General features: G+C 44.5%; 1 protein-coding gene and 1 long non-coding RNA gene across 6 annotated transcripts in view; both read left to right on the top strand.

Annotated features, from left to right (window-relative positions):
- LOC143147471 (uncharacterized) overlaps nt 1-14,636 on the top strand; it is a 31,679-nt gene that overhangs the window by 13,061 nt on the left and 3,982 nt on the right. For 3 of the 5 annotated variants that reach the window (XM_076312721.1, XM_076312719.1, XM_076312720.1), the window contains exons 3-4: nt 3,962-4,045; nt 11,029-12,400. In XM_076312721.1, coding sequence (XP_076168836.1) covers nt 3,962-4,045; nt 11,029-12,400 — 1,456 coding nt within the window. The remainder of the gene's footprint in view (nt 1-3,961; nt 4,046-11,028; nt 12,401-14,636) is intronic. The other 2 variants (XM_076312723.1, XM_076312722.1) reach the window with 2 other exon arrangements.
- LOC143147472 (uncharacterized) lies at nt 1,571-2,259 on the top strand. Its single transcript, XR_012992266.1, has 2 exons — nt 1,571-2,070; nt 2,149-2,259. It is a non-coding gene; the product is annotated as an uncharacterized LOC143147472 (long non-coding RNA).

Here is a 14,636-nt window from a genome sequence, read left to right as displayed (position 1 = left end):
ATCAACTTCAATTTTCGAGGTTCGCATCACGGGTTCGAATATTGCTCGTAACGAATAATTTGAAAGTGTACACGTACTGGAAGAAAAATATTTGTCACGGTTTTCAGACACAAATTCGAGGTTAGGTTGCAAAACAGCAAGTCACCGTACCTTACCCTTTCACTTCGCTTTCTCCGCTAATATATGCCGTGTTTTTATGCACCGAATTCGTACATTTCTTTTTCTTTCTCATCTTCCTTATCGTAGCTAAATAAAATCGTTGAAATTCGTTCTGACCTTAACATTCAAAGTTGAATGTTTTAATAATTATTCACGAGTATTCTACTCGAGAGGAATATAAAAACTTGAAAGAGGATCATCAGTTGCAGATGAATCAAAATCTCTCGCGAAGATTGTCGAAGTTTCAGCCAATGGGATTGGACGAAAATGCTTGCGGTTGCGTCACGATTCGCCCCCTTTCCTGATAATATGTACCAATCGTTGTCTACGAGCACAGGGTATCGTAGCGACGTTGTCGCCCTCTACGCTCTTTATTGTGTTTCGCTAAAGTACTCATACGTAATAATATCGTAACCGAATACAAAGTGCGGAAACATGTCGTCTGTATACTTGATTTAACGAGACGAGATACTGCGCGTGAAGAAAACGGTACAAGTGCGGTAAGATCAAAATAATAGGAAGGCGGAGGTGTTATGCCCCGAATCTGCACATATTTAAAATTTAACATTACGATAGAATTTTAATAGTTTATTATTTATGTATTACAAACAGAAATAGTATAAAAGTATTATTTACGTATTAGTACCATATAATTCATCCCAATTGAGTGACACGCCCCTTGTATAGTAGACTTCCTTTTACGGACTCTAACATTTAAAATAATTTTTCAACGAAAGCTTGGTCATCAGTTTTTTAACCGTTTGTCGAGTCATCTCGTGTTTCGACCCACCACGTGTCTGACTTAAGATACACTCCTGGCCGGAATGACGCGTCGACACAGCAAACAAATCGGATTCTGTCGAAGTCACGTGGTTTTGTTTACCTCGAATGTCTCGTCTCGTTGGACAAAGTGCAGAAGCACCTTGGTGCGATCTTATTCGCTAAGACTTCAACGATCCTTTGCGAGAGAACTGTTCGTCCGTGACGTATGATTTCTCTCGAATTTTTTATTCTCGTATTCATTAAAATACGTAGGAATGTAGGAATACGTCAACACGATATTTCGAGGCCAGTTATTTTTAACAAATCTCCACCAATCCAGACGCGTGGATTGTACGAAAACCGCGACAAATATTTTTTAAACACCCTGTACTCGTAAATACTTGGTTCGACAGAATCGAGCCACTTGCAAGCGATATTCGAATCGTGCTTGTTATCCGTACGTTTGACGAATGCTCTGCAATGCGTAACGCGTACAATTTCTGGAAAGACACTCGTGAACGTTTTGAACCTACTCGATTCTAGAGTAGCGCTTTTGGTATTGAAAATAAATATTTTACGTATATATTTATTACGTCGGTGGAAAAGTTCTATCGCATTTTAATGCTAAGTAATTTTACCGCTCGGTTGAAAACTATTAAAGATAAATGTAACACTGGTTACTCGATCACTTTATATTTAATATCCGTAAACATAGAATTATAATTGCACATACGAACTTGGATTAAATACGATACACATTTTTTTAGTACGTACGCGCCGTCGGACATCTCGCTACCCTAACCTTCCTTACATCCATCCTTAAGTCCCGTTCACACTTTCGTATGCTCGATCCACACTCATACTATTCATATCTATTATATTTCGTCCGTATTTAATCCCTTGGAAAACAAACAGACAGAATGTGTAATTCGGGTTCTTATTATTGTATCTGTCTCTCGTACGATATAAAGAGACTAATTTCGATGCCCAACGTTGATCTTTTCGTTGGAATACATCGGAACTTTTCCACCGATCCGATATATTCTATAAGTGCACAGAGGGCTGAAATCCAGTCGGTTAGGATTCGAGGCTACGTTGCTTGATCCCGTCGCTAAATATGGACAAAGTGCAACGAACAGTTCAGCGCGTGTACGTATTTCGAAGTTCCAGCACCAAAAGGGTTAATGCTACTTTTTATGAATGTCCGTACGGGAATGTTGCTTACAGAGGTGGCGTCTTACTATCGTCGATACTCCGCTGACTAGAAAATGTATGCTTCCATTGAGGTCTACAGCCTGCTGGCTTTCAAAGAGACTCACTTTTGGGGGACGAGTCTGTGGAAGAGGTCAATTGCTTTCGCCCGTTCGCTTCGAATATACAACGACGTGCAAAAATATCGGTCGGCAGTATTTTTCTGCAACGACTTCTGAATCCGACATTGTGGATGGAATTTCTTATCGCGCCAGGAGCGCTCGATATTGATGCACCGATATGCATGAATAATAAATCTTCGAAAACAGCGTAACGATAGATATTTATTGCTAGATAGATAGACGGATTTATTGCTTCCTTACAGGTTACAATTTGTATATATTTATTACCGTCGAATTAACGTTCGCGAGTATATCGGGTGAAGAACAGTTCTCTGTACGAATTACGAAGAGTTTTCAATGGGGAGGGAGAAAAGAAATGTAGGTTTTTACTGTATCGTAAACCATAGTTAGGCTTCAATGATTCGTCGTCGTGTTTATTACGGCGACCGTTACTGCACATTTTTCGATACGATGGTTAACGTATTGACTCTTTTTTTCTTTTTCTTTCTTTTTTTAAGAAGCTCGTCGCGGCTCATTTTTCTTGCTAAATTTTGTTTCGCTTCGAACACAGTTGCCCGGTTCATACATATTCGATGGGATCAACGTCGACCGATTTAACCGGTCGTGTCGGTGCTTGTACATTTCTGTTACGTACGTTGGTAAAATCAATTAAGCAACACCTTTTCTCTCGATACGTTGCAGCGTTCGTGCGTGAGTCGTTTGAAACAATTACCGAACGTTACCCAGGAGACACAAAAGAAACATTAGATTCTCTTTCTTATTTTTCACGTAGTATCTGGTAACGGGAAGGGAAACTATTCTTCCCCCATTTTTCGAGGTCGTATCAAGGACACTGTGAATCCATCAAACGAAACGTCATACTTCCGTTTCATCGCGACAATCGTGTCATCGTTTCGAAAACTTCTCCAGCAGCTGTACTGGCTCTAATCGCGAAACTGCACCTATTTTTATCATTCCCGGACCGATAGAATTTGAACAGTCGGATGCGCGTACTTTTTATTCACCCCAAGAATACATTTCTTCGATGAATTAACATATATCCACGTTGAGAGAATCGTTCGTTTTCTATCTTCCAGTAACGTCATTCGTTCGTATACGCAATTCATTGGAAGCTAATAAATGTGTAGATCGTGTTTAAAAAAAGGAAAAAAGAAAAAAAGACCATGTTGCAACTATGAATATGCGTCCGTGTAATGTTGCAGATTGTTAAACGAGACCGGTGTCTCTCTACGGATATTATTACGATCGTAAAATACAGAGTTGAAGAAAAAAAAGAAAGAAAAACCCATCGGACACTCTCAAGAGACGTTTCTCGCACAATTTCGTATTCGGAAGTTATTACGGAAAAGTGTCACGGGTCTCGATGATTTTGCGCGTCACTATACGTGACACGAACAAACCGAAACGATTGATCATTTCGGTCATTATTTTAAGCTTCTTGGTCGTGATCCGCGCGATTTGAACGTTCCACGTTGTAACGGTACCGCCGTACATTGGAAGCTGCAAATAATAACGTTCGTTCCGTGTTTGTTTATTATCGAAACGAAATAATCACTCGTGAAATTGCCCGTTTAGAGAGCGTTGTCACACTTAATGGAGATACGAGTTCAAGTTAGAAGAGAGCCGCCGCTAGCGTGCTGCCGATCCCAGGCTTCATGACAATGCGATAAAATATTAAAATTGCTCATGCTCGATCGGCCCTACAGTTTCTACTCGTTAACAACGACGGGTACGGGCATCCGCAGGAACTACGTGTGGGAGTACAGCCGGTCTCGCTGCTCACCCGCAAGGTGAGCAATCCCTGACAAAAAGGGGTGTAAAGGCACGGGGTCGGCGGATACGAGATCTCAACGCTGTCGTTGTGTCACACGACGTTCCGATAAGTGTCTCTAGCTCGACGCAGTGCGCCTCTTTTCAATTCTCCCACTCTTGATCGCACTTAACAACAATCGCATTTCTTTAACGCTTGGCCCCATTGCAATCCGTCGCACGAATGCGTCGTCGTATCGCGTCGATATCTGTCGCGGTATCGATCCGAAATATAAAAAGGAGAAGAAAAAAAAAAAAAGAAAAAAAAAACACGAAGGTACGGTTGGTGGAAAGCGTACAGAGTGAGTCGCGAGAGAATCAAGACCCCGAAATATCTTCGTTATTAATATCGTAGCATGGAGAAACTTTTCGAGACAAAGTTGAAGAGAATGCGTTCAACGATAGGAGAGAAACTTTTACAAGGTTGCTCTTTACCATGATTTATCTGTGGGGAATTTTTTCTTCTTCTTTTCTTTTTAAATATGAAATCGTGCGTTTTTGTATTATAGTATAATAGTCGATGTAACGTTCTGTGACCTAGAAGTGAACCGTTGGATTGAGAAATTTCTGGAGAAGTTGATGGAAGTATCGATGACGTGAAATTGTATTGTTCGAATCGAATGAAATGTTCGAAAATTCTGTTGATTGAATCTAAAGTTCTCGATTCAAGGTTATTTCAAGGTCATAGAATGTTAGATCGACGAATTGGTATCGATGTCAGGTACGACATACTGTGATACATAAATACACGTTTCTATTTGAAAGAGACCACTGATCTTAATAAAGTGTGAAAAATGATTTTGAAAATTTTTGTTTTTGGTTTTTTTTTTTATTACTTTCTCTCGGGAAGTTTCTCGATACGATGATACACAATGAAGATATTTCGTGGCCCTGTTTCCCGTGACTCATTTTTCATATACGGAACGTTATTATACGCGTAACAATAATAATACTTCAGTGTTTTCTTCCCACACGTTTGACATGTTTTTTTGGAACAAATTTTCATCATCGTTTTATGTCTAACAGGTGCATTTTTGGTACACACTTTAACATCCTGTTTGCAATCCGTCGCCCAAGAGCGTCGTAACATCGATATCCATCGATGTATCGATACATAGAAATCAACACGAGGTGTGATCGCAAAGATCGTGCAATTTTCGTTTGTTCGCAATAGTGTGTGTCCATTCGTCTAAATTTATACCGTATTTTTCGAAATAATACCAAAATAGTTCCAGTGTTCGAAATATTTTCGGAATGCCCTTTTTGATTACGCGTTCAACTCCCTCGAAAGGTGACTTTCGTTTTATCTCTTCGATGTTCTCTAAACGTTGTTCTTTCGTGGTCCTTTTCATTTTTAGAAACAGAAGATAGTCACGGGGAGCCATGTTGGACGTATACGGTGGTTGTGGTATCGCCACCGTGCTATTTTTGGCCAAAAATTTGCGGAGAAGCAACGATGTGCAGGCTGGTGCATTATCGGGATACAATTTCCACGAGTTCTCAAATCTGACCATTTTTCACGAATTGCTTCGCGCAATCGACGTTAAACATTCAAACGATATTCCTTATTCACCGTACCGCCTCGTGGTGGAAATTCATGGAAGTACAATAATTCAACGATCAAAGAAAAGAAGTTAGAAGAACTTTTAACATTTGATCGTACTTGACGCGCTTATATCGGTCGTAGAGCTTCCATTGAAACGATCGAGCCTTTGTTTCGATATCGTATCCATATATTCACCTTTTCACGGTATTTTCACAATGCTGGAGCTCTTTATCTTATCTTTCGTACGAAATTTAATGCAAATTCTTTGATCTTCCATTGTGAAATGCAGAAATATCGTCGTGTATGCTGAAACTCGCTGCGACGTTTGACCTGTGCGAACGATATCGCTAACAATTTACACAGATGACAAAGATCGGTGTATCTATCTTATAGAAAAGGAATCTTTTTAATCCAACATTCGTATCGCGAGAAATTCAACAATTGCACGAACTTTTTGATTGCAACTCGTATATGGTTAAAACGTAGGTATATATACGAAACGTTTTTCTACGTCTAACACTAATAATAATTTATTGCTTTCTTCCCACACGTGTGAGATATTTTTTTGGAACAATATTTTATCATTGCTTTACATCTAACAATTGTATTTTTTTATACATATTTTAACACCTCATTACAGCCTGTCACACAAGAGCGTGGATATCCATCGGATCCAACATATAAAAAGAATATACGTGTAGTAACGAGAATATTTTTATTGCTTCCGTTCCATATGTTCAACAGGTTTTTTGGAATAATTTTTGTTATCATCATCTTGTAGTTAGATAAATCTAAATTAGATAATATTACAACTTTTAGCATCGGCTTTATTTCTCTTTTTAAACCTGGTTCATCGATCAATTCTTCTAATCACGGTTCTCACCTATCGTCGATTTTCTCTTTCGCGTAATTTAATCATTCTTGAAGCATTGAAACAATCCCGAACATTTGATCAAATGTCCAACCGTTCCAAGATTTCCATATAAAAGCTAATGCCCAAAACAAGGACAAGCATCCGTGAAAACGACCCTTCAATTACCATCAATATTTACTATTCCAAATATCTTTTTAATCAAATAATTAGCTAAAAAACAGTATCGTTTTCTAACTCGTCATTATTTCACTAAATTAATTTAGAATTATTTTTCATCGGTAGAACATATCCATTACCCAAACCGAGATTAAGAATCAATCCAACCAGATTAACATCGATCGATCCATCGTCTCTTTCGTCGCTCTAAACCGGATGTGGCAGATCGTCTACAATATTTGTCCTCCAAATACCACGTTACCCAGACCTCGACGAAATCATTCAACGTATAGACACACTTGAATGCCGCAGCGTAAGTCATTTCGGTCGCGAACGCAAGAAAATTGGTTCGAATCTATATATTACGAGGAAGCCATAGATACCGTGCCACGTGACACGTAGACATGTATTTGTACCCATTCTGCGTTTCAAGAATACACAATAAATTTATACTCGCGTTTCCCAGAAATTGTCGACGCCTACGCTCTCGCGCGACACACTCGTATTCGGTAGTCATGGAGAACCGACAGAGGTGTTAGGTAGGTAGGTACCGTGTCCGGTTGTTCCCCAAACCGCAGATCACAATTGGTCCGCGAGTCGTCACTTTTTTCCTACATCGGCTACGGCCCGTCGCGACGCGAACAGAATTCTTAAAACGCTAAAAATAACGGCTTGCTGGTCCACCATCGATTCTTGAAACCGCTAATTATAGCCCACGCGGTCGGTAAAGCGTCAGGACGATAGCGATTGTTGTTGTTCCGAGGCACACAGTATACAGGGACGGCGAGGAGGGGTGGGGGGCGGGGGGTGGGTGAAGTAGAGGAGTTGACCCACGCAGCGCTACCGGAACACTTGTCATCGATTTCCTTTCCCTTTTACCGATTATTTTCGTGCCAATAGCACTCCCCGGAGAACAACACGACTACGCAATGGACACCAGAGACTTTCACGCTATTCCCTGGTGCAGCAATGCGTTTATAAATATCCAACGCGGGCGGGCGGGCAACAGGTACTCGAATCGTGTGCCGAACGCGACACCCTTAGCAGAAGCGCCGATCGCTTCTGTTCGCTTCTGTTCGCTTCCGAATAAACAATGTTTCAAGGACGTCGGCGCGAAAGTCCCTGTTCTCCGTGACGTCTCGGCTGACCGCGGTCACCCGGACGACAAAGGTCGAGGTCGACGGTGAAAATGGGCCGCACCACGAGCATAGTAAACCAAACCCGTACCGGCAACCGAGGAACTAGTTACACAAGATTCTCTTGTCTATGCACTTGTCACCGATGGGTCAAAATACCACTTTCTTCTCGCCTCGCGTCACCTTGGACGCGTCGTTGAATATTCGTGGAGAGTCCGTTCGGCGCGTACTTTGCGTCGGTACCCACGGCTTCGAGTCCGGGACTGTTCGAGTATTTTACAGGTATTCGAACGGTACGAATTGCGTTTGGAATAATTTGGAAACATTCGAACGGTACGAATTGCGCTTGGAATAATTTAGAAGCATTCGAACGGTACGAATTGCACTTGGAACATTTCACGGGGTAGTTGAACGGTACGAATAGCACTTTGAATATTTTACGGGTATTTCAACGGTACGAATGCACTTTGAGTATTTTACAGACATTCGAATATCATTATTTTGACAATTGAACACAACGTGGATACTTTAAAACGGTGAATATTAAACGAGGTTAAGTTTCCTTCCGTGACGAAATTAGCAAAATGCTTTTTAAATATTTCTGTCACTTCGGCCGAAAGACTCCTTTCTCTAGCTAGAAATACAGCGATTGGAAAAAGAACTTTCGGGTCGAAAAATGTAACCGCGTTAGATTCTCTGTATCGAAATATAAGTGTTGCTATTCGCTAGTAAAACATTGTGAAATGAAAGGAGAGTTTAGAAAAAGAACTTTATTTATAGTTTACGTTGCCCTGTGCATTCTAATATTACAAACGTCCAGATACTTGATCGGTTTGTAGAATATTCGAATTGTATTCGTCGAATATTTTGAATCACTGTAATGGTTTGATCGGTGGTCGAGTACAATCAAATTCAACGAGTAGTTTCAGGTTTACTTCGAGCGCTGTCCTGCATTTTAAACAACAGAATCTCGTAGGTACACAATATCGGATAAATATATTCGGACAATATTTATGTTCCGTTAACAATCGTTGCGACTTTACGCTTATTATTAACCCGTAACTGGTACACCTGAGTCCTGGGAACCTGAGAGAAATTATTTTTACCGGGGAAGTGGGTTGCGAGCATCGAGCTGGCCCCAACTGGAATTCTCCTAACTTTCAGTTGACTTTGAGCCAATAACGTTATTGTTTGCCCAGCTAACTTATTTGTCGCGCATTATCGTCACTTGGACGTAATTAATATTGACCGTGGTAATTTTTCATTTTGTAACTCCCAAACTTTCAAACATTGCGAGTAATTTTCGCTTCAACTAAATATTCAAAAATTACAATTCCCGTTTCTTTTCCGTTCTTGGTTAATTTTTTGAAAAGTTTTACCTTTTGCCTTTACTTTTCCACGCGTGTCTTCGTGCCTCTTCGTTTTTTACATCAAACTTTGTTCCTTGCTACGTCTTAACGAGAATAACAAGCTCGCTGTTTCCCCCCCAAAAGTTTACTCAAAATTTAAAAAATTGGGTCCGATTCTTACAAGAAACTGTTCGAAACTCAAAATCCGTGCAAAATTAAAAATCATTATTGACCCAGTCCTCCTTGGAAGTTTAAAGTAAATCTGTGAAAGATTTTTGTGTTTTATAAAAAAAAGAAAAAGAAAAAAAAAAGATTCCTTAAGTACCAGTTGCAAGAGAGTTGTACAAACGAACGTGGTTTGGCTCCCCAATTAGACGCCCCGTTATAGACACGTTTCGCTTCGGACCAAATTTTTCCTTCGTTCTAACCTATACTTCAGATCGGCAATGTTATTATCGAATTCTTGAAACAATTCCAAATCTATCGCAAGACGAGCGTTTGTCCAAATACAATTTGTCCGTTACCGCAAATGTGTCAACGAAAGCATGCGTTAATCGATTTAGATCGTGCAACCGAAGGCCTTGACCTCGGTGAATTCACATCTATGTTGTGCAGTGAGAAATTACTTTCTCCCGGAATCCTGTCGATCTGCGAGCGCCGCTGTTACGATCGCGGTGAATCCCCGAACTCCCCGCCTCGGTGTGTATTTAAGTATCTAGTACCGTTTCCAAATCCACCGTATGCAAACGGTGTCGCGCGTCTGATTTAGTAACCTCCAAACCCCGAAGAGGATCGTTCTGGTCGGCATGTAGGCCAGCGACATCGACTTGACCGCGTAAGAAGTTCCCGACGATGTTTTCCGCTTTTTTGATCGACGGTCGGTGAGGCGGTTGGTCAACAAGCACCGTAGAGCACAGCTGCCCACTTCACGGTTGGATTATTTTCGTCGGAACGTCTCGTGTCTAATCCTTTCCGCTTTATTCGCTATTTTTTTTCTTTTTTTTTTTAAATATATTTATTCATTTCCCCTGCTAGACCGGGTCGTCCTATTTAACTCGGCCAGAAGTGTAATTCTCTTAACCAAAATAGTTTTAACTCGTCGGGCCTCTGTCCATCCTGAAACCACCTTAGGCCAGGGCCACCAGAGGCTTTTTTTAACGCGGCTAAATTCGAACGAACCGTGGCGATCGCCTGGAAGCATGACTGGCTCCGTAAGATTTTACTATGGCGTCTTCCCTCTGCACGCCATCGAGTGGTTCGTTCTATCGCTATTCCACTCCCGCGAGTGCTCTCGCTTAACCATCGACACCGATATGTATATATACGTACGTATATAGCTCGTCGAGTTAAATAAGATCCCCAAGTTCGACGTAGATTCTCGCCGTCCTTTCCATGGTCTTGCCCGTTTGAAACGGTATCGGATAACACCAGCTAGCCAGGCTACCGGGCGACACTCGTCCGATCTCATCCTCGCCGCTCAACTGGTTCGTGCCGTACCTCGGGGATCTTATTAAATTCGTGGCGTTGTACCCGAACCCCTCGACCAAAGACAATACATCCTTATCGAAAATTCCGTTCTTCTCAACCTTTATCCAACATTCTCGGTGTTTTCTCCGAAAATATTTTACGTCTCTCCTCCGTTGCGTTTGCAAATCGCCCAGTCTCGCGGTCCAAGCAGCCGCCGGACCGTTGCTAACACACGGCTGCTGCTTACTTGTTCCGAGTGTGCGGAGTTTGCGCGTGCGTGTGTTTATAAGCGTTGCGTGTATGCTCACGATGATTGCATAACTCGAAAATAGAGGGAGGAGGGGGTTAGAGACGGGGGAGGGAGGTGTAGCCCTTGGCCGCGGGCCCAGCCGAATGAAACAACGTTCGCAATATTCACATTGGACGAACTTTGCAGGTCAGTTTCGTCGTCGGCGTACAGCAATACGGGCACCGGTGGTGGCGCGGCCACGAATGTGACAGCGAACGGGACCAGCGGCGGTAGATACGGCTTGTCTACGTCGTCGTCCTCGTCGAGCATCTCCGTAACCTCCGGTTCCTCGAGGGAGAGAGCCCAGCAGGAGTCGTCGTCGTCCACCTCCAGGCACGAACCGCCACCGACCACCGCCGCGGACATAATCAGCAGGTATTCGCCGTCCGGTTACATACCGAACATCCGCCAGACGAGCAACACCAGCGGTGGTTCCCACCATTGGAAGCATCACACGACCGGTTCATCGTTAACGGAGCTGTTCGGCGGCGACGAACGCGACGTCGAACGTACCAGGGACCGTCCCGAGTCCTCGCTCTCCTCGTCCTCATCGTCGTCTTCCGCCGCTGCTGGCGGTGCATTCTGGTCCAGGTCGAAGAGAGGACCACTGGCCAGCAGCACGGTGCTTACCAGCGGGCATGTACGCGCGGAGAGTGCCGCATCGCCTGGCGAGGTAACGATCGACGAGCGCGGCACCGTCCGCGACCTAGACGAGGACGATGACGACGACGACGAAGACGACGAAGACGACGAAGACGACGAAGACGAGAACGAAAACCCCGACGACGATCAGCACAACAACAACAACAACAACAACAACAACAACAACAACAACAACAGGAACAGGAACAGGAACAACACCGGAATCACCGAGGACGCCTGCGGATACGGGATTAACAACAACGACGACGAGCACGATGACGACGACGACGACGACAATCTGAACAACCGCCATCACCACCACCAACAACGCGCTGCTCATCGAACCGACGAGGTCTCACCCGCTAAGCATAACAATCTCCTGTCGCCCGTTCCCGGTGGTGTTGGCGGTGCTGGTTTGATCGGTGTTAAGCTCGACCTGCTGACTAACCTTGCCACTAACCCGAGTAACACGGAGCTGGTGATCAATAACAACGGCCAGGACAAAGTCACGCAGCCCGAGGACACCTTCGATGTAATGCGCGTCATCGACGATACGATCGCGTTCCTCCTTCAAGGCGGTCACACCGAGGACTCGGAGACACTGGAGGACGACGATGAGCAACGTAACGCGTCCACCTCGTACGTTATCGATCATACCAGATTCGGTGGCGACGCAACGCCGCCTGTTCTGCAAAACGGTGTTGCTGGAAGACCCTCCGGTACCTACGGGGACGATCCATCCGTACCTTCCACGTCCAGGCGACCGGACGGTCATTTCTCAGGAAATACGAACGCTGCCAGTAGTAATTTGACTTCGTCGCCCACCGCACCGTCCACGGCACACCAGAGTGTCTACCGCGGGGTCGCCAAACAGTTCGTGAGTGTCCCAAAGATTACGCGAATCTTTACGACCGATCCTCGCTCGGTAACGCGCGCTTACGAGCCGTATTTCGAGAGTAACCATCGGTAACACAGTAACGCAGACAGTGGCCCCGTATCACGGGGCTCGGGCGTATCGTATTTCAACCGATATCACTTTTCGATATTCTCGGTATAAGTCGTTAACTTTCGTCGACGTTATCGCCGCTTTTCACCGAGCGACCGCATCCCCGATTCGTGCTGCATCGTTCGTTTTAATATTTTCTCTACGGCTGTCTATCCTCTCTGGTATGTTTGTTCGAACAAGTAACACGAGCCTGGCAAAATACGGCTTTTGGGAATGTGGTGAATATTAATAGCGATCCACGGATCCCCGGCGCGAACGGTGGAAAGAAAGTTATTCCTCGAGCGTTTCGTCGCTTTCGATCGACAACGACGTATGTATATCGGTTTCGTTCTGGTTTCTTCAGATCGGACACCCGTGTCTCGATCCCTTCCCGATTGTTTTATCGTGTATTAATAAACGTTACTTGTCCATCGGTGTCGGTGTCAATGCGCAGAGAGGCGTCCTCAGCTTTGCAGCAGCCTCGTAGACACGACGAACACAGAGCCAAAAAAGCACGCGGCGTCGATGCAGGATCGCCGCCATGTCGGGCCACATGTGCGCGCGACTACGACGGGGAGTCGAGTTCGTGGCCCGTCGGTTTTTTTCCCCCCCGATCCACGGAAAGTTCAGTGGCACAGCGCGAAGCGAAGCCCATAGGAGTACGAAGTAGGGGTACACAGGACACACGATGCACATCGAAACGTGTTCCGTTCGGCGTGCTGGGATTTTGCGGTTCGTTCGTTACGAAACAGCCTCTCCGTCGTCGGTCCCTCGAACGTTTTCTTCGACCAGTCTCATCGACGGTCAGTCCGCTGCTGCTTTTTATTAATAGACCAGAGCTCTCTCACCAGGGGAGTGAGAAGCACGGTCAACGGATCTCTCATAACATAACGGTACCTCGTGGCAACGCTTGTGCCGAGTACGCGTTACACCGCGTGCATTAGACGGAACCATCGTGTCGTTATAGCGACCGTGGTGGAACGTGTGTAGATATATATCCGTGTGACTGTTTTTAGTCCATCGATCGGCGATCTTTTCCGCGACGGAAACTTCCACTGGATTGATTGCTCGAGTGGACCGCGTCGTCGTCGATGAGACCAGCGAACCAGCGTAGTGTCGTGCAGCTACAGAGTGGGGGACCCGCGGAAATTCTCGTTCAGCACACACAGGGGATCGTTAGGGTTGCTACGTCTTTGTTTCGACGCGGCCAATGATGTTCGTTCTTTCTGTTTATTCGGCGAGCCGCGTGGACGGGGATCCGATGGAAGTTCAGTGTAGATTCGGCGTGACGGCGCCGCCGGAACCGATCCTCGAAAATTACGCCGTGTTGTAAACTGGCGCATACCCAAATCATAGGCTGGGGGTTGTGGTGCGTGTGGGTGGTGATTACCTTACTGTTCGTTTACGCGTTTCTGCTAGGTGTCGCGACGCCTCTCACGTCGGTGAAACACCGTCTACTTCCTTCTGGTGTTTATTCCGTACAGTTCGGTGATTCTGTGGTATCCGCGCGCGCTACTCTACAGCCTCCAGCCAGTCGTACGAAGGTGAGTGTTCGGGGATAGAATTGCGAGAGCGTCTGAGGGAGAGAAAGAGACACGTAGTGTCGCGCACGCGCGATGACGTTTCCGTTATGCACCGCTTCTTTTTCTCGGTTGTTCGATGCCTTAGATACTCACACTATCTTCCCTTTTCTCAATATATTGTGTTGGGCGTACTTTCTGTTCGGAACTGTCCACACGCTGAGGTCGAACGCAACGAGAAATGTACGTACCATGTGGAGTTTCTTTTAATCCAGATCTAATCCGAGGCCTAACCAAAATGACTTGATCGCATAAAATCACTGGCTGTGTTGGCGAATGTAAGGAATACAAAATGTTTTTTTTCTGTACAATGTAGAAAATACCCAGCGACCTAACCGATTTGATTGTTTTTCATTTTCTTTGTGCGGTGCCGCGTGGTGATTCGTGTTATCCTAATACAGTGTTGTATAATCCGATGACTAACCGACCTGTGTATTATATACCTTGTTGTCGATTGCGTGGAGTGTTTTATATTCTTGTTCTCGTAACGAGTGGCGTGATGTATCGCGCAAGCTAGACTGCCGCCACTAAAAAAATTAACTTGTCAT

This window comes from Ptiloglossa arizonensis, chromosome 5, assembly GCF_051014685.1.
Source record: "Ptiloglossa arizonensis isolate GNS036 chromosome 5, iyPtiAriz1_principal, whole genome shotgun sequence".
In the NCBI taxonomy this organism is placed as follows: Eukaryota; Metazoa; Arthropoda; class Insecta; order Hymenoptera; family Colletidae; genus Ptiloglossa; species Ptiloglossa arizonensis.
This window is presented reverse-complemented; position numbering and strand designations above follow the sequence as displayed.